This window comes from Carassius gibelio, chromosome B25 (genome assembly GCF_023724105.1).
Source record: "Carassius gibelio isolate Cgi1373 ecotype wild population from Czech Republic chromosome B25, carGib1.2-hapl.c, whole genome shotgun sequence".
Lineage (NCBI taxonomy): Eukaryota > Metazoa > Chordata > Actinopteri > Cypriniformes > Cyprinidae > Carassius > Carassius gibelio.
The window spans coordinates 1,194,172-1,213,380 of NC_068420.1; the positions used below are offsets into that span (position 1 = coordinate 1,194,172).

General features: G+C 39.7%; 1 protein-coding gene across 1 annotated transcript in view; it reads right to left on the reverse strand.

Annotated features, from left to right (window-relative positions):
- LOC128014662 (uncharacterized) overlaps positions 1–4,485 on the reverse strand; it is a 109,114-nt gene extending 104,629 nt beyond the window's left edge. Inside the window, exon 1 of the mRNA XM_052598375.1 lies at positions 2,569–4,485. Within this exon, the coding sequence (XP_052454335.1) occupies positions 2,745–3,836 (1,092 nt within the window). The 5' untranslated portion in view covers positions 3,837–4,485 and the 3' untranslated portion in view covers positions 2,569–2,744. The remainder of the gene's footprint in view (positions 1–2,568) is intronic.
- Positions 4,486–19,209: the final 14,724 nt, after the last annotated feature.

Consider the following 19,209-nt stretch of genomic DNA (forward strand, 5'->3'; position numbering starts at 1 on the left):
CAGCATCTTATAGGCAGCATGGTTAATCACAATAAATTTTCCACACCTGCATCACAGCACTTAACCTAAAGACACAAAAAGTGTTACCCCATGACACCTGCTGGGCAAAATAAAATACTACAGCCCCTTGGATCGTCACAGTAGAATCAGACTATAACTTTTGACTCTCCTTGCTATATTCGTGGAGTTATGAGTTGGTATTTTTGTGTATGGCACTCAGAAAGCAACAGTATTTAAATAGTATATTTTTACGAGTCAAAAGCTAAACAAAAAGTCCTGTTTCATTACAAAATACTGTAACTTTTATAAACATTATACTATCACCACAAAATGTTAATTAATATTTATTAAAAAATAAATATTCCAATTAACTCCAATTAAATTATATTATTTCTATAGTCTATACAATAAAAGACAAAATAATAAGGCGGAATAAGCTGATCTATAGCATGTTAAATGATGGTTGCCTGTCTGTGAATGGTACACCCCTCTAAGCTCACAGAAGTGGTTTGACCCAAGTCCTCAGCAGCCAATGACATTGACCCGTTCAAACTGATTTTTAACGGGTACTTCACGTGTACTTCACGTGTATTTAACACGTGAAATACACGTTAAATACACGTTAAATACGCGCTGATTTTTAACACGTAAACAACACGTATTTAACGCGTTAAATACGTGTTGTTTACGCGTGAAATACACGTATTTAACGTGTTGTCGACGCGTTAAAATTCACGTGAATTTGACCCTTTTGGCCTTCCATAATAAGCTGCTCAGTTCAGTTTCCCGCAGCGCTGGGCTGAAGCTCGTGTTGAATGCTCGGAGCACGTTATAAAACGTATTCTTAAAATACACATTTCTGTTGTAATAAATGGTCATATTAAATCATAGCATAACACATAAGTAGGTACAAAAATAATCAGTGATGCATGCGACCCTTTTGGTCTCAGTGTAGCTCCCTGCTTTACCATGTTATGCAACGCTGAGAAATCGCTGCGACGTTCAGAGAAATCTCACAAGCACATATAAACACTCATTTTCATGTGTAGGCTATAATATATTCTTCTAAATGTTTTGTGCCGTTTCGCTGCAGTGTTTTAATGTGAAAGGCTGTAAATGTGGACTTCAAGTGTTCAGAGAAATACATCGCAAGCTCGCGAGCAGTTGGCTGCCGCGAATATATCATGTTATTACTTTAAACAGTTCAGAAACATCTCAATTTAGCTCTTGGTGTGTTCTAACGTGTGGATTGCGTGCAATCGCGTTTTTAAAAGGTCTTAAATAAGAATGAATTTGCTTGTTGTCGGCTCCGTGTAGACAGCCTGAGCTGAGCAGCAGCGATTCTTCTCTCGTCTGACTGCTCCCCTGCCCTAAATCTCATTGCAACTGTAGGGGCGCAATTTTTCTCAGACAATTTTTACATTTAAAAATTAATAAAAAAATTTTTTAAGTCTGATCACTCTGAAAAGATATAGCACACACCACCCCTCTATCCCTTAGGTGTCTGCCGAGTTTGGGGCTTGTGGCTTTAAAGCCCTAGGAGGAGTACCGTTCAGAATTTTTTTCTCAGAAGAATAATATTAAAAAAAATAAAAATAATAAAAATAAGTTTAAATAGCATAACAGTATGTTGGCTTGTTGCCAAGCCAACATAATAATAACAATACACACACGTGTGACACACACCCACCACATACCACACCTCTCCTAGTTTCTGTGTAAGTGTACATGTTTTTCCCCCCTCTCTTTTTTTTCCTTCTTCTTTTTCCCCTCTTTTTTCCTTTTTCTTTTCTGTTTCTTTTTTCCCCTTTTCTTTCCCTTTCACTGTACAGTTACTATTTGTATGTATGCCTAAACTAAGGTGGTGCATTAAAAAGAAGGTGAAGTGCATTAAAATCAGCATTTGGTGCATTAAAATCATGTGTGGTATGTGTTAAATGTTGACTTGATTTGGTTATATTTTTATATTTTATATATCTATATCATTATTATCATCATCATTTCATTTATCCATTTATTTATTCATTTATTTATTTTAATTATTTAATATATACGTTATACCATTACCGCCCGTATATCAAGCAAATTATCATCACATCGCCATCATTCCATCACTGTTAAATGTTTCTATGATATTGAAAATATTAATAACCATAATGTAAATAATAATTATAATAATGAAACTACTCACAATATTACTAAAACCTTGTATAAATGTATAATAATAAATGAATAAATAATTAATCGGGATGAGTGTGTCAGATTTGTAATATCAATCAATCAATCAATCACCTTTATCTATATAGTGCTTTAAGCAAAATACATTGCGTTAAAGCACTGAACAACATTCATTTGGAAAACAGTGTCTCAATAATGCAAAATGATAGTTAAAGGCAGTTCATCATTGAATTCAGTGATGCCATCTCTGCTCAGTTAAATAGTGTCTGTGCATTTATTTGCAATCAGGTCAATGATATCGCTGTAGAAGAAGTGACCCCAACTAAGCAAGCCAGAGGCGACAGCGGCAAGGAACCGAAACTCCATCGGTGAAAGAATGGAGAAAAAAACCTTGGGAAAAACCAGGCTCAGTTGGGGGGCCAGTTCTCCTCTGACCAGACGAAACCAGTAGTTCAATTCCAGGCTGCAGCAAAGTCAGATTGTGCAGAAGAATCATCTGTTTCCTGTGGTCTTGTCCTGGTGGTCCTCTGAGACAAGGTCTTTACAGGGGATCTGTATCTGGGGCTCTAGTTGTCCTGGTCTCCGCTGTCTTTCAGGGATGTAGAGGTCCTTTCTAGGTGCTGATCCACCATCTGGACTGAATACGTACTGGATCCTGGTGTCTGCAGTGACCCTCTGATCTGGATACAGACTGGATCTGGTGGCCACGGTGACCTCGGAACAAGAGAGAAACAGACAAATATTAGCGTAGATGCCATTCTTCTAATGATGTAGCAAGTACATAGGGTGTTATGTGAAGTGTTTCCGGTTGTGTGAAGTGTCTGCCGAACAATGTTAGGTAGGTTATTCCAGAGTTTAGGCGGCAAATAGGAAAAGGATCTGCCGCCCGCAGTTGATTTTGATATTCTAGGTATTATCAAATTGCCTGAGTTTTGAGAACGTAGCGGACGTAGAGGAGTATAATGTAAAAGGAGCTCATTCAAATACTGAGGTGCTAAACAATTCAGGGCTTTATAAGTAATAAGCAATATTTTAAAATCTATACGATGTTTGATAGGGAGCCAGTGCAGTGTGGACAGGACCGGGCTAATATGGTCATACTTCCTGGTTCCTGTAAGAACTCTTGCTGCTGCATTTTGGACTAGCTGTAGTTTGTTTACTAAGCGTGCAGAACAACCACCCAATAAAGCATTACAATAGTCTAACCTTGAAGTCATAAATGCATGGATTAACATTTCTGCATTTGACATTGAGAGCATAGGCCGTAATTTAGATATATTTTTGAGATGGAAAAATGCAGTTTTACAAATGCTAGAAACGTGGCTTTCTAAGGAAAGATTGCGATCAAGCAGCACACCTAGGTTCCTAACTGATGACGAAGAATTGACAGAGCAACCATCAAGTCTTAGACAGTGTTCTAGGTTATTACAAGCAGAGTTTTTAGGCCCTATAATTAACACCTCTGTTTTTTCTGAATTTAGCAGTAAGAAATTACTCGTCATCCAATTTTTTATATCGACTATGCATTCCATTAGTTTTTCAAATTGGTGTGTTTCACCGGGCTGCGAGGAAATATAGAGCTGAGTATCATCAGCATAACAGTGAAAGCTACCACCATGTTTCCTGATGATATCTCCCAAGGGTAAAATATAAAGCATGAAGAGTAGCGGCCCTAGTACTGAGCCTTGAGGTACTCCATACTGCACTTGTGATCAATATGATACATCTTCATTCACTGCTACGAACTGATGGCAGTCATATAAGTACGATTTAAACCATGCTAATGCACTTCCACTGTTGCCAACAAAGTGTTCAAGTCTATGCAAAAGAATGCTGTGGTCAATTGTGTCAAACGCAGCACTAAGATCCAATAAAACTAATAGAGAGATACACCCACGATCAGATGATAAGAGCAGATCATTTGTAACTCTAAGGATAGCAGTCTCAGTACTATGATATGGTCTAAATCCTGACTGGAAATCCTCACATATACCATTTTTCTCTAAGAAGGAATATAATTGTGAGGATACCACCTTTTCTAGTATCTTGGACAGAAAAGGGAGATTCGAGATTGGTCTATAATTAACAAGTTCTTTGGGGTCAAGTTGTGTTTTTTTTTTTTTTTTTTATGAGAGGCTTAATAACAGCCAGTTTGAAGGTTTTGGGGACATATCCTAATGACAATGAAGAATTAATAACAGTCAGAAGAGGACCTATGACTTCTGGAAGCACCTCTTTTAGGAGCTTAGATGGTATAGGGTCTAACATACATGTTGTTGGTTTAGATGATTTAACAAGTTTATACAATTCTTCCTCTCCTATAGCAGAGAATGAGTGAAACTGTTCCTCAGGGGGTCTATAGTGCACTGTCTGATGTGATACTGTAGCCGACGGCTGAATGGTTGAAATTTTATATCTAATAGTATCGATTTTAGAAGTAAAGTAGTTCATAAAGTCATTACTGTTGTGGTGTTGGGAAATGTCAACACTTGTTGAGGCTTTATTTTTCCTTAATTTAGCCACTGTATTGAATAAATACCTGGGGTTATGTTTGTTTTCTTCTAAAAGATAAGAAAAGTAATCAGATCTAGCAGTTTTTAATGCTTTTCTGTAGGATATGCTATTTTCCCGCCAAGCAATACAAAATACCTCGTATTTAAAGTACCTGTGTTTTCCTCCAGCTGCGCTCCATTTTTCGGGCTGCTCTCTTTAGGGTGCGAGTATGCTCATTATACCATGGTGTCAAACTGGTGTAATAGTTGGATGAGGTCTGATCTGGAGTGTCGAGGTTCCGATATACAGTTGTTATGAGGTGTAAAATATTCTAGGGAGATGTAGTCTATGAGCAAATTTTTCCAGTGTGTTATGTGAATAGTGCTTCGGGATTTCCAGTTCAAGAAGATAGTTTTCTTGGCGATGGCTAAGGCTACAAGGAGCATCCTTTTGTTTGTTATTTCCTGATTGAGAGTTGATAGATCACCTAGTAGACAGAGTAAGGGGGATAATGGGATGCAGCAGCCCAGGAGGCGGGACAGGGATTCAGTGAAGTCTTTCCAAAAGTGTTTAATGGGTGGGCAGTGCCATGTGGCATGGACATATGTGTCCGGACAGTTTTGTGAGCAGTGTGAGCAAATTCCTGATGTGAATCCAATTTTAGCCAGCCTTTCCCCAGTGTAGTGTGTTCTATGAAGAGTCTTATAATGTATGAGTTGAAGGTTGGCGTTTTTAGTCATGGAATAAATATTTTTACAAATTTGAGTCCAGAAATCGGTATCAGGAGCAATCGAAAGGTCTTCTTTCCATTTGATTGTTGGTAAAGTTATGGTTTTATTTGAATTAGCTATAATTTTGTATATTTTGGAAAGTAATTTTTTCGAGGAGGATATATTAATTAAATCTGCTAATGCAGTAGGAAGGTGAGTGTTGATAGTTCTGTTGTTGATTTTGGATAATACAGCTGATTTGAGTTGCAGATAATTCAAGAATTGATTGCTCCCAATACCGTACTCCTGGACCAAGTAAGAAAATGAAACAAAGTTGTTAGACTGAAAAATGTGCTTTAAATGTGAGATACCCTTTTGTGCCCATTTATGAAAATTAAGTGTTTTTTTTTGTTGCTTGTGAAATCAGGGTTATTCCAGAGTGGGGCGAGTTCAGATGGGGCCTGATTGGAGTTTGTGATGTGATGATATTTCCACCAGGCTCCAGTCAGAGCAGAGGCTATTGTCAATGATTTGAAACATGGGTGGTGTTTAATGGACTGACTAAGAAATGGGATGTCTGATATATGCAAATTTTCGCAGAGTGATTGTTCTATGTCTAGCAATGTAGCCATGTCTGACTGAGTGGGGTGAGTCCATTTATATATGTATTGAAGTTGGTTTGCTAGTGAGTAATGGTACAAATGCGGTGCTTCTAATCCTCCTAAGGATTTGGGTTTTTGTAAAGTGCTTAATTTTATCCGGGGTGGTTTATTTTTCCAGTAGAATTGGGTAATAATGGAGTCTAAAGATTTGAACCAATTGAGAGAAGGTTGGGTTGGGATCATTGAGAAAAAAATAGTTTATGTACTGTCATTTTGATTATAGCTATTCTGCCCTGGATGGAGAGTGGTAAATTGTGCCAGCGGTGAAGGTCGTCTTCTAATGTTTACAGTAGAGGAGTGAAGTTGAGTCCAGTCAGCTCTGAGAGCCTGGAGGAAACCTTAACGCCTAAATAAGTGATGTGGCCTGTGCACAGAGGAATGGGTGATACCTGGGCTACAACATCCCATTTAGTTTGATGTAGCGGAATAATTCAAGATTTATTCCAATTTATTGCATAATCTGATATTGTAGAGTATAGATCAATGGTTTTAGTTATTTCTTGCAGAGATGATTGAGGATTTTGCAAAAAGAGTAAAATGTCATCAGCATATAAACTAATCTTTTGTGTTGTGTTTGGGGTGTGTGGATTCCTCTGATGAGTGGGTTCTGACGGATGGCTGCTGCTAAGGGTTCAATGAAGATGGTGAATAAAGAAGGAGAGAGTGGGCATCCTTGCCTAGTCCCCCTGTGCAGTGTGAAGCTTTGTGATGTTAGTCCATTGGTTTTGACTGTGGCAGAAGGTGATGTGTATAGAATTTTAATCCAATTAATAAACGACTCACCAAAGCCAAATTTTTGTAATGTGGTGAATAAAAAGTTCCAATTGACTCTGTCAAAAGCTTTTCTGCATCTAAAGTGACTATAATGGTATTTTCCTGTTGTAGTGATGAATAATGGATTAAATCGTATAATCTGCGTGTGTTGTTGGATGCCTGCCTACCTTTAATAAAACCAGTCTGATCCGGGTGGATTATGAGCGGGATAATTTTTTCAATTCTATGTGCAAGAACTTTACTGATTATTTTAATGTCTACGTTGATGAGAGATATAGGACGGTAGTTTGATGGAAGGGTTGGATCTTTATTAGGTTTAGGAATAAGCAAAATAGTGGCTGTGTTCATGTGCACTGGTAATCTTGAATTTTCTTTTATTTCCGTTATTGCTCTGATGAATAATGGAGATAAAATGGACCAGAAATGTTTATAGAACTCAGCAGTAAAGCCATCAGGTCCTGGTGCTTTATTGTTAGGCATTTGACTCAGGGCAATATGGAGTTCTTTTTCTATGACTGGATTATCCAGTGCGCTGATTTGTTCGGTGTTAAGTTTTGGGAGTTGAATATTATTGAAAAATGAATTAATATCATCTTGTCTTGTGTTATTATCCGATGAATAAAGTTTGGCAAAGAAGTTTCGAAATATTGTATTTATTTCTTGTGGAGAGTTGGTAGGCTTCCCTGCTGAGTCCTTAATAGTTGCAATTGTTACTTTTTCTCTGTTTCTTTTGATCTGATTGGCCAAATATTTACTAGATTTGTTGCTATGATGGTAGGTTTCTTGACAGAGTCTATGAATTAGAAATTGACTTTTTTTATTTATGATTTCGTTTAGTAGGAAATTTTGTTTTCTTAATTCATTATATACTACTTCTGTTTGGTTATTTGCATGTAATATTTCAAGTTCTTTTATTTTATTTTCTAGTCTGATTTCTTCTTGTTTTTCTATTTTCTTTTTATGGACAGAGAATGAAATGATTTTACCTCGTAATACTGCTTTGCCTGTTTCCCAAAGTAATGAAGCTGATAACTTTGGTGAGTCGTTTATTTCTAGGTCTGCTAGCTGCCTCCCGTCACAGAGGTCAGTTAATTCCCAGCACATAGAGACTCTTTCACCTAGATATCACACTATAGAGACTGTGTCTGTTCCCCGAACTAGAAAATACAAAAAACGTCCAAACCAAGTTAAGATTAACAATTTAATTGAGGTTCAACAAGTAAAAAACAGATGCAATATGGATAAACAAATGATAAAGCTTGGCTTATTGAATATCGGATCCCTTTCTACGAAAACACATTTTGTAAATAATATGATCACTGATCATAATATAGATGTACTCTGTTTGACAGAAACCTGGCTAAAACCTGATGATTACATTATTTTAAATGAGTCCACCCCCCCAAGATTACTGTTATAAACATGAGCCGCATCTAAAAGGCAAAGGGGGAGGTGTTGCTTAAATTTATAACAACGTTTTCAGGATTTCTCAGAGGGCAGGCTTCAAGTATAACTCCTTTGAAGTAATGGTGCTTCACATAACATTATGCAGAGAAACAAATGTTAATGATAAATCCCCTGTTATGTTTGTACTGGCTACTGTATACAGGCCACCAGGGCTCCATACAGACTTTATTAAAGAGTTTGGTGATTTTACATCCGAGTTAGTTCTGGCTGCAGATAAAGTTTTAATAGTTGGTGATTTTAATATCCACGTTGATAATGAAAAAGATGCATTGGGATCAGCATTTATAGACATTCTGAACTCTATTGGTGTTAGACAACACGTTTCAGGACCTACTCATTGTCGAAATCATACTCTAGATTTAATACTGTCACATGGAATTGATGTTGATAGTGTTGAAATTACTCAGCCAAGTGATGATATCTCAGATCATTATTTAGTACTGTGCAAACTTCATATAGCCAAAATTGTAAATTCTACTTCTTGTTACAAGTATGGAAGAACCATCACTTCTACCACAAAAGACTGCTTTTTAAGTTATCTTCCTGATGTATCCAAATTCCTTAGCATATCCAAAACCTCAGAACAACTTGATGATGTAACAGAAACTATGGACTCTCTCTTTTCTAGCACTTTAAATAAAGTTGCTCCTTTACACTTAAGGAAGGTTAAGGAAAACAGTTTGACACCATGGTATAATGAGCATACTCGCACCCTAAAGAGAGCAGCCCGAAAAATGGAGCGCAGCTGGAGGAAAACAAAACTAGAGGTATTTCGTATTGCTTGGCGGGAAAGTAACCTATCCTACAGAAAAGCATTAAAACTGCTAGATCGGATTACTTTTCTTCTCTTTTAGAAGAAAACAAACATAACCCCAGGTATTTATTCAATACAGTGGCTAAATTAAGGAAAAATAAAGCCTCAACAAGTGTTGACATTTCACAACACCACAACAGTAATGACTTTATGAACTACTTTACTTCTAAAATCGATACTATTAGATATAAAATTTCAACCATTCAGCCGTCGGCTACAGTATCACATCAGACAGTGCACTATAGACCCCCTGAGGAACAGTTCCACTCATTCTCTACCATAGGAGAGGAATAATTGTATAAACTTGTTAAATCATCTAAACCAACAACATGTATGTTAGACTCTATACCATCTAAGCTCCTAAAAGAGGTGCTTCTAGAAGTCATAGATCCTCTTCTGACTATTATTAATTCCTCATTGTCATTAGGATATGTCCCCAAAACCTTCAAACTGGCTGTTATTAAGCCTCTCATAAAAAAAACACAACTTGACCCCAGAGAACTAGAAAAGGTGGTATCCTCACAATTATATTCCTTCTTAGAGAAAAATGGTATATGTGAAGATTTCCAGTCAGGATTTAGACCGTATCATAGTACTGAGACTGCTCTCCTTAGAGTTACAAATGATCTGCTCTTATCATCTGATCGTGGGCGTATCTCTCTATTATTTTTATTGGATCTTAGTGCTGCGTTTGACACAATTGACCACAACATTCTTTTGCATAGACTTGAACACTTTGTTGGCATCAATGGAAGTGCATTAGCATGGTTTAAATCGTACTTATATGACCGCCATCAGGTCGTAGCAGTGAATGAAGATGTATCATATCGATCACAAGTGCAGTATGGAGTACCTCAAGGCTCAGTACTAGGGCCGCTACTCTTCACGCTTTATATGTTACCCTTGGGAGATATCAGTTATCTTTCACTGTTAAGCTGATGATACTCAGCTCTATATTTCTTCGCGCCCTGGTGAAACACACCAATTTGAAAAACTAATGGAATGCATAGTCAATACAAAAAACTGGACGACGAGTAATTTCTTACAAACAATCTTACATACAATCTTCTTAAAAACAGAGGTGTTAAATATAGGACCTAAAAACTCTGCTTGTAATAACCTATAACACTGTCTAAGACTTGATGGTTGCTCTGTCAATTCTTCGTCATCAGTTAGGAACCTACGTGTGCTATTTGATCGCAATCTTTCCTTAGAAAGCCACGTTTCTAGCATTTGTAAAACTGCATTTTTCCATCTCAAAAACATATCTAAATTACGGCCTATGCTCTCAATGTCAAATGCAGAAATGTTAATCCATGCTTTTATGACCTCAAGGTTAGATTATTGTAATGCTTTATTGGGTGGTTGTTCTGCACGCTTAGTAAACAAACTACAGCTAGTCCAAAATGCAGCAGCAAGAGTTCTCACTAGAACCAGGAAGTATGACCATATTAGCCCGGTCCTGTCAACACTGCACTGGCTCCCTGTCAAACATCGTATGGATTTTAAAATATTGCTTATTACTTATAAAGCCCTGAATGGTTTTGCACCTCAGAATTTGAATGAGCTCCTTTTACATTATAATCTTCTACGTCTGTTACGTTCTCAAAACTCAGGCAATTTGATAATACCTAGAATATCAAAATCAACTGCGGGTGGCAGATCCTTTTCCTATTTGGCGCCTAAACTCTGGAATAACCTACCTAACATTGTTCGGGAGGCAGACACACTCTTGCAGTTTAAACCTAGATTAAAGACCCATCTCTTTAACCTGGCTTACACATAACATACTAATATGCTTTTAATATATGTTAAATGATTTTTAGGCTGCATTAATTAGGAAAACCTGAACCAGAAACACTTCCAATAACACCCTATGTACTTGCTACATCATTAGAAGAATGGCATCTACGCTAAAATTTGTCTCTTTCTCTCTTATTCCAAGGTCACCGTAGCCACCAGATCCATTCTGTATCCAGATCAGAGGGTCACTGCAGTCACCCGGATCCAGTACATATCCAGACCTGATGGTGCATCAGCACCTAGAAAGGACCTCTACGGCCCTGAAAGACAGCCAAGACCAGGACAACTAGAGCCCGAGATACAGATCCCCTGTAAAGACCTTGTCTCAGAAGACCACCAGGACAAGACCACAGAAAACAGATGATTCTTTTCCACAATCTGACTTTGCTGCAACCTGGAATGGAACTACTGGTTTCGTCTGGTCATAGAACTGGCCCCCAACTGAGCCTGGTTTCTCCCAAGGTTTTTTCTCCATTCTGTCACCGATGGAGTTTCGGTTCCTTGCCGCTGTCGCCTCTGGCTTGCTTAGTAGGGGTCACTTCTTCTACAGCAATATCGTTGACTTGATTGCAAATAAATGCACAGACACTATTTAATGGAATAGAGATGGCATCACTGAATTCAATGATGAACTGCCTTTAACTATCATTTTGCATTATTGACACACTGTTTTCCTAATGAATGTTGTTCAGTTGTTTTGATGCAATGTATTTTGTTTAAAGCGCTATATAAATAAAGCTGACTTGACTTGACTATATAAGCCAAGCACCTAAACACTGCTCTTCATCCAGAGACCACAGAGCTAACTGTCACATCACAAGGTGACAGCATCACCCAAGCTCCACAGCTGACAGCTGCACATCCTGAACAAGACAGCACAGTTCCTCACACCAGGTACCACAAACCCAAGGTACCAGAAAATGCATTTTTGGCTACCTGCCTCCGCAGTGAGCATGAGACCAGTCCTAACCACCCATCAATTGTCACACCTGCCCTGATGCAAACGTTCCTGGGCAACCTTGTCGAAAAGGGGGTGGGCCGAAAAGAAGTGAGCATGGAAGACCTGATCGACACAGGATCAGACCTTATGGTGATCTCATCTCACCTTTTCAAAAGACTCCAATGTGAAACTAAGATACACTATCAAACACTTACCCACTCCTCATCGGCAAAGACCTGCTAGACCACTTTGACTCTTTACTGAACTTCAAACACCTAAAAGTCTGGTCACAGAGGTGACGGGAACTCCCACATAGCCAGACTGCCAGGTCACAGAGGTCACAGGAACTCCCACAGAGCCATACTGCCAGGTCACAGAGCTCACGGGAACCCCAGCAGCCAGCCATGGGTACAAAGCCTCAACAGCAAACCAAAGCTCAAGTTCGCTCCTCTGCACCTTAGTCAACGAACAGGGAATGGTGGTACCAACTTACACCAAAGGTGTCGCTGTTCGGCACATCATACAATGTGGTCAAACCTTAAACCACACGCTGGGTTTCTTCCAACCCTTACCTGGATGTGTGGAACTCGGACTCACACTTGAAGCCACACCCCTCACTGAAGTGTTATCTTGTATAGTCTACATCCTTTTCAACAACTGCACAGCAACTGACATCAACATTCCCAGGGCCTACTGGCTGGGATGGCTAGTGAGCCATGACTTTAATGACTTTGAACTTGTACTACCTGTCATTGGGCCCATTCCACCTGCACTGATACCCGAAGGGAGTACAAACAACACATTGTTCACTGCATCCTTCAAATTCGTCGCCATCACATCTGTCATGTCGGTGACCAAAGACCAGGTGTGCGGAATGGATCTGACAGAAGACCAACACCTCGCAGTATACACAGTCTCCCACCAGAACGTCAGTAAGACTGATGAAGCTGCTACACCTCTCAATACCAAACTGACTGATGACACACCGACGGAGGAACCTTACACAATCTTTCCTACACTTGATGTGGCCTCTGGATTCTGGACCATTCCGGTGCATGTGGGAAACCAACACAAGCTGGCATTCACATTTGGCAACCGACAGTTCACCTTCAACAGGTGTCCGTTCGACTACGCTAACTCACCAGCTGAATTCAACATCTGTTTGTACAAAGCCTGTACAGACTCTAACTATGCTAGACTCATTTTTTTGTGCCATCTTCCAAACAGGAAACAGGATGGTTTCAAAACTGCAAACAACAAGCCAGTCAAACACCAACACCTGTTCCAGCAATGTGATAACATCACAAAAACACACAATGTGATTGTGTGCTGGAAGAAGGTAAAAGGACACTCAAAGCTACCAGGTCAAGACAAGGACTTAAATGATCAAACTGACACCCTTGCCATAACTGGCGCACTAAACAACAGGCTGTGGTCACTTCCAACCCACCCACCCACCCTCTTTAAAAGTAAAAGTGATTACACACAGCAAAAGAACTTTACACGCTAAACTGCCTACCTCAGAGCCGCTTAAGCTGGCTCCGCTGTCTACAAAGACCAACATAGCGGACATGCAGGCTTCTGACACCTCCGTAAACACTTTGCTTAACCACCTCTCAAACCCCTCCATCCACCCTTGCAAGCTGTCTACACTCACAGACAACCAATGCCTCAGACCACTGCATGATACAAAGCACATGCTGTGTGCACAGAACAACATTGTGGGTTGTGCACCATCTGACATCACAATGCCAGGGCTTGTAATGTCAGGGGGCAAAAGGGGGAAAATGCTAATGTATTCCCATGATGCATCATGTGCTGCACAATGCAGCACCAGAGCCACTGACGAGACACTGAAGCAAGCGTCATGCCAGCAGCAAGATGTGGCAAAACATGGACCATGGCGAGCTAAACCCAGTCGCCGCCCACGAAGTGAAGAGACTGTCCTGTCCAACCAAAGACAACCCTCACTTGTTTCTTCCTCCCCTCTCTCTCTCTCTCTCTCTCTCTCCCTATTGTCTGTACCAAGATGCTGCTGTGGTTCGCCATGCTGTGCTGTCAGCCAACCAGAGGTCAGCTGCCAGCGAGGGGACAACTGAGACTCCTGATCACCGACTACAGAGCACACTACACCAGCTCCGTGTCCCAAAACAGCTGGACAGGTGCCCGATGGACAGAGGACTCCTTCACTCATGCTGAGGCCGATGTCAAACACGTGTTCAGTCAACGTGAGAAAGTGAGTGTTAGACAAGTGGAGTTAGGTGGATACAACCACCGCTCCAAACAGTTCTCGAGAGCTTTGCTCAGAGCCACCGCTGCCACCAGAAATCTGTTTAATATTGGTATGTCCAGTGTCAATGCAGTGAACCAGACCATGAACTCCATGAGACCGCTGCTTACTGTCTTCCAGAATTACTTTTCCCAGACTCAGCTGGTTACAGCAGTAACGACAGATATGCTGTGGAAGGTTAGCTCCTCCAATGACAGCCTAACCACGGGTACAACCCCATCGTACATGATACCCTTAAGCCTTGTGCTAACTGTGCTGGCTTACTCCATCACCACGCCAGCTGACCTGCTACAAATACACCTGGCCTACTTTCTGGATAGCACCATCCTATTGCATGTCAATCCCAAACAGAGGGAAGTGGATGTGCTCCTGAACCAACCCATCAGTGAGTCAAACCAAGTATACAGACTTAAAGACATTGTCAATGCCAGGTTGTGGAAAAGCAACACCCACACAAAGACACACATTCCAGATGTGATGGCCTACCACGATAGCGACACACAGCTGTACCTGGCCCCAAACCTGCACATGTGTACTTTGACCAAAGACATTCATTATCTCTGCCTTAGCAAACCCTTCCTCAGAGACAATGCTGAAGGAATCTGCGGGTTGCAACCCCTGGTCAGCGACACATGCTGCCCTGCCGAAGCCAAGCCTTGTACACAAGTCAAAGAAACGCAAGCAGAGATTGTAGGTGACAGGTGGCTCATCAACACTCCTGTACGTACAGCTACACTGACCTACGACCAGCATGACACTGCCACCTGTTTCAACCTGCTTGACCAGAGCATGTGGATTCAAGTACCGAAAGGTGCCACCCGACACATTGACATTGCTCCCCTTGACACAGCCCTCCAAGCACTGTCTCGACAGCCCGTTCTGAACCCATCAACTGCTGACATTGCACTGTGCATCTCCACTGTCATTGGTCACACCCTGACCCTTGGGGTTGCCTTCATCCTATACAGGAGACTCAACGAGATGCGAACCTCTACAGCCAAACTCATGATAACCATGGCTGGAGAACCACCTGCCATCATGATCCACCTGCTACACGACCATCATGATTCACCTGCCCATAGTAATGATTACCGTTCGATGATGTCCACACAGGGACTTCATCAGACGAAAGGGGGAATGTAACACTAATGAGCAAATGGTATTTCAGCCATCTGTTCCATATTAATGAATCCTGACTCTCTAACACATTCTGCACTCAAAGACCAGAACGTAAGTAAACAAGGACCCTCGTTTTACAACATCTTCCAACATAATTCACCATTTAGGCACCGCAATGTCAGCAACCTCCTATGTAGAAACGAAACATAAGAGACATTTCACAACACACACACATACACACATACACGTACACAAACACACACCCACACACAAACGTTTCTTTACCCTCATCATTTTATTACTAAGATGTATTTTGATCCTGTTATGCGAGGATTATAATTTGCTGACTTGTAAATTGGAAATGTTTTTGGAATTAATGTTCTCAAATAGAGTCATGAGTTTGTAACCCTACCCCTGACCAGGTCATAAAACTTTATGACCCAACTCAAACAGAACAGGAAAGCCAGCTCACTGGAATTCTTTTAAGAAAGAGAAAAGTACATTTTCTCAATGTATTTTAAGTGTATTGAGTATTGCCTTTTTGTGCATTAGATGTTTCCCATATCAAATTGGAGTATCTACAATTTTATCATGTGTTAATCAAACTTTAAATGTGTGTAAATGGTAAATGGACTGCATTTATATAGCGCTTTCAACAGACCACATGGCCATCCAAAGCGCTTTACAATTTGCCTCACATTCACCCATTCACACACCGACTGCGGTGTCAGCCATTCAAGGCGCCATCCAGCTCGTCGGGAGCAGCTGGGGTTGGGTGTCTTGCTCAAGGACACCTCGACACTTGGTCAGGTGGAGCCGGGGATTGGACCACCATACTTCCGGTTTGTAGACAACCTACATGAACCACTGAGCCACTACCGCCCCATAATTCTGCATATGAATTTAACTTCATGTTTCTATCATTTATATATGTCATTTTTGGAATCTGTGTAATCATCATGCTTTGTCGGTCTCACTTATGCAGACATCCCAAGTATCCCGGAAGTTCCGGGAGTCTCCCGCATATAGAAAGCGGCTCCCTGAGACCCGCAAATTAGTTAAAATCTCCCGGAATCTAGACCGAGCGAGCAAAAGCGCGCATGCGAAACAGATACTGTGTTTCAAACTGTGTAGCGCACGCACGGCAGGGAGGGAGAGGGAGCGAGAGACCTTGGGTGTGTGTGCTAATGTGCGTGTGTGCGAAGCGCATGTAAGACAGAGAGTATCCTGATTGGCCTGTTTCTGCAAATCAACCAATCAATGGTCAGTGTGTGCGGGCTTTTATCTCTTCTCCCGAACAAAATTAATCAGTAATGTGTATCTAGAAACAGGAGCACCATGGCAGAGGGAGAGTGCCACAAAACAAAAAAAGTACAAGACACATTTTACGGCAGACTACACGAAAGTGTACCGCTGTCTTATAGGTGTCAAACATAATGACAATCTTGCTTAAGCATTGCCCATGGCGGGTTATATGATTGCAAAAGGCATGTTGAGGTGAGTTGACAAGTTTCATTTCATCTGCATATTATTCAGGCTAGTTGCCAAGGCTACATGAAAACAACAAACTCCTTAGACCTGTTTAAAGTTGCAATGGAAAATAAATAAAATCAGTTTACATAAATTGTATAAGCAGATTATATAAATAGTAAAAGTAATCTACATATTTAAACATAATTAACGAAAAATTACATAGGCCTATAGCTTATAGAAATAATATTTTATGCTTTTATATCTTTTACGCACCACAACATGGTAGGGAGGCTAAGCGCAGGGAAGGCTGCTCCAATATATCTCAGTTCTCCCATTCAGATAGGCAAAGTCTCACTGAGAAGGTGACTACAGCTGAGATGTATTTCCTTCCTTTTTTGGGGGTGGGGGGGTGGGATACCTCCCTGAAATGACTTTTTGCAGGTTGGGATGTCTGCTTATGCATAGGAAATTACAGTAAAATGTATTATTCTGGAATTACCAACTTGCTAGAGTATAACTGCTGAATTCTGATAAGCTATAACTCACGCGAGTGGGTGTTTCCCCAGAGACAAAGGAACCTTTTTCCTGCTTCAGATCGCGGACGTTGGCTGGTTGGATTGGTTGTTCGCGCAAACAGAGGCGCGAACCAGTCGATCAATAAGAGAACTTTGAAACATCACGAGTCGGCTCGCCCCGGAAGACACGAGAGAACACACCCAGCTCCAAAAGAACGACACAATCACGCTCGTCTTGCAAGTCACAAGGAGAACACATGCAAGTATTCTTTCAAAGGTTACTGTCTGTGATTTTGCCATACTTAGCGATCATTCTGTCATTTCTCTCTCATTCTCTTTCCCTCACCCTCTCTCTCTCTCTCTCTCATCTGGATTATGTTATGTATTGTTTTTTGTTTTTACTGTTTGTATTTTTATACGCACATTTACTCTGTGTGAATCGTAGATTGATGTATTATTAGTTCAATTATTAAAATCAAAAATATATTCATGATTGCTTCTGTCTAAAATGTTCACATCACGAAGTCAATGAAATGTTTGATTTTAGCTACAAAGCTTATTACTTTTCAGTAATCAAAATTTTATAAAGACAGTAGAATGGTTTCATGGCCAGAAACTATTTTTTTCCTGGAATTATAAGAAGCGATAACTTTATTGAAAGTTGGACAAACCACTGTTTGATTTGCATTAATTCACAGTAAGAGATATCACTATAATTGATATGAAGAATAGAATATTGACATATTAATAAGTAAATTACAGAGCCTTGTAATGAGTTATTGATATATACAATTGACCTATTTTTCATATTTTATCTTCATCACCTTGTAACTGTCATATGAGAGATATGTATATGTATGTATATATAAATATATATATAAATCATATTCCTGATTAACTATTAAAATTATATATATACCATTCCCTATATATCATACATTTTAAATTTTTATTTACATAAATTTAATATATAATTTGAGTTAATTTTAAAGTATGACCCAGTGTTGCTACAATCTTTTAAGCAATGTGTAATAGAGAAGTGGGGATTATTTCTGCAGAATCCACACACACACTGTACATTCACCACTGACACTTGTATTAAAAATACAGAAGGTCAGGTTGCAAAAATAACTATGTCCACTCCTTTTCAGTGCTAATGTTTCACTGAGTTAATTTTAAATAAAATTTAAAAAAAAAAATTCTAAGAAAAATTGCCTTCTTGATTTGTTGGAAGTCACTATGGATAGTGAATGAGTACATAGACTACACATCAACATTCTCTTTATTTAGACATACAGCTTTTTTCACTGCACAAGTAAAAATGACAATGATACATGACACATTTATACACTATAGTGACTTTAGCAAATAGCTCACACAGGATGAAATGAGAGGTTAAAATGCATGATGGGTTAAAGCTTTTGTTGGTCTAAAAAGAACAAGCATTTTATAATTACCACCACTTAACATGTTTAATTTCCAACATGTTATACTAAAAACAGCAGACTTCACTAAAGCTGGAATAACTTGAAACAATACATTTATTTATTTATTTTTTATATTTATCAGATACTTTTATCCGCAGTGACCAAAAATGAGTAGTAGGAATTAGTTTAATTAGAGCTGTGTCTTCAGCTGTTTCTTGAAGGCTGTGATGGTCTCAGCAGATGAGATACAGGTAGGCAGAGAAACAGAGAGTGTCAAAGATTTGGTTAGTAATTATTCATTTGGGATGGCCTTCTATACAGTATTACTATACTACACATGCTTTCTAAATAGTAGCTAACCACATAACTCCAACTGTGTTTTTTTATTGGTTCTCCCTCCAAACTGGAATTGAAGTCTGTCTCGGAGCAACACCATCTGAACAGAGAATGTAGTAATCACTAGTTTCCAGACAGTCTGGTGTGAGCTTGAGACAGACAAAACAAAACTCCTTATTACAACGAGTGCATGCAATATTTTTACATT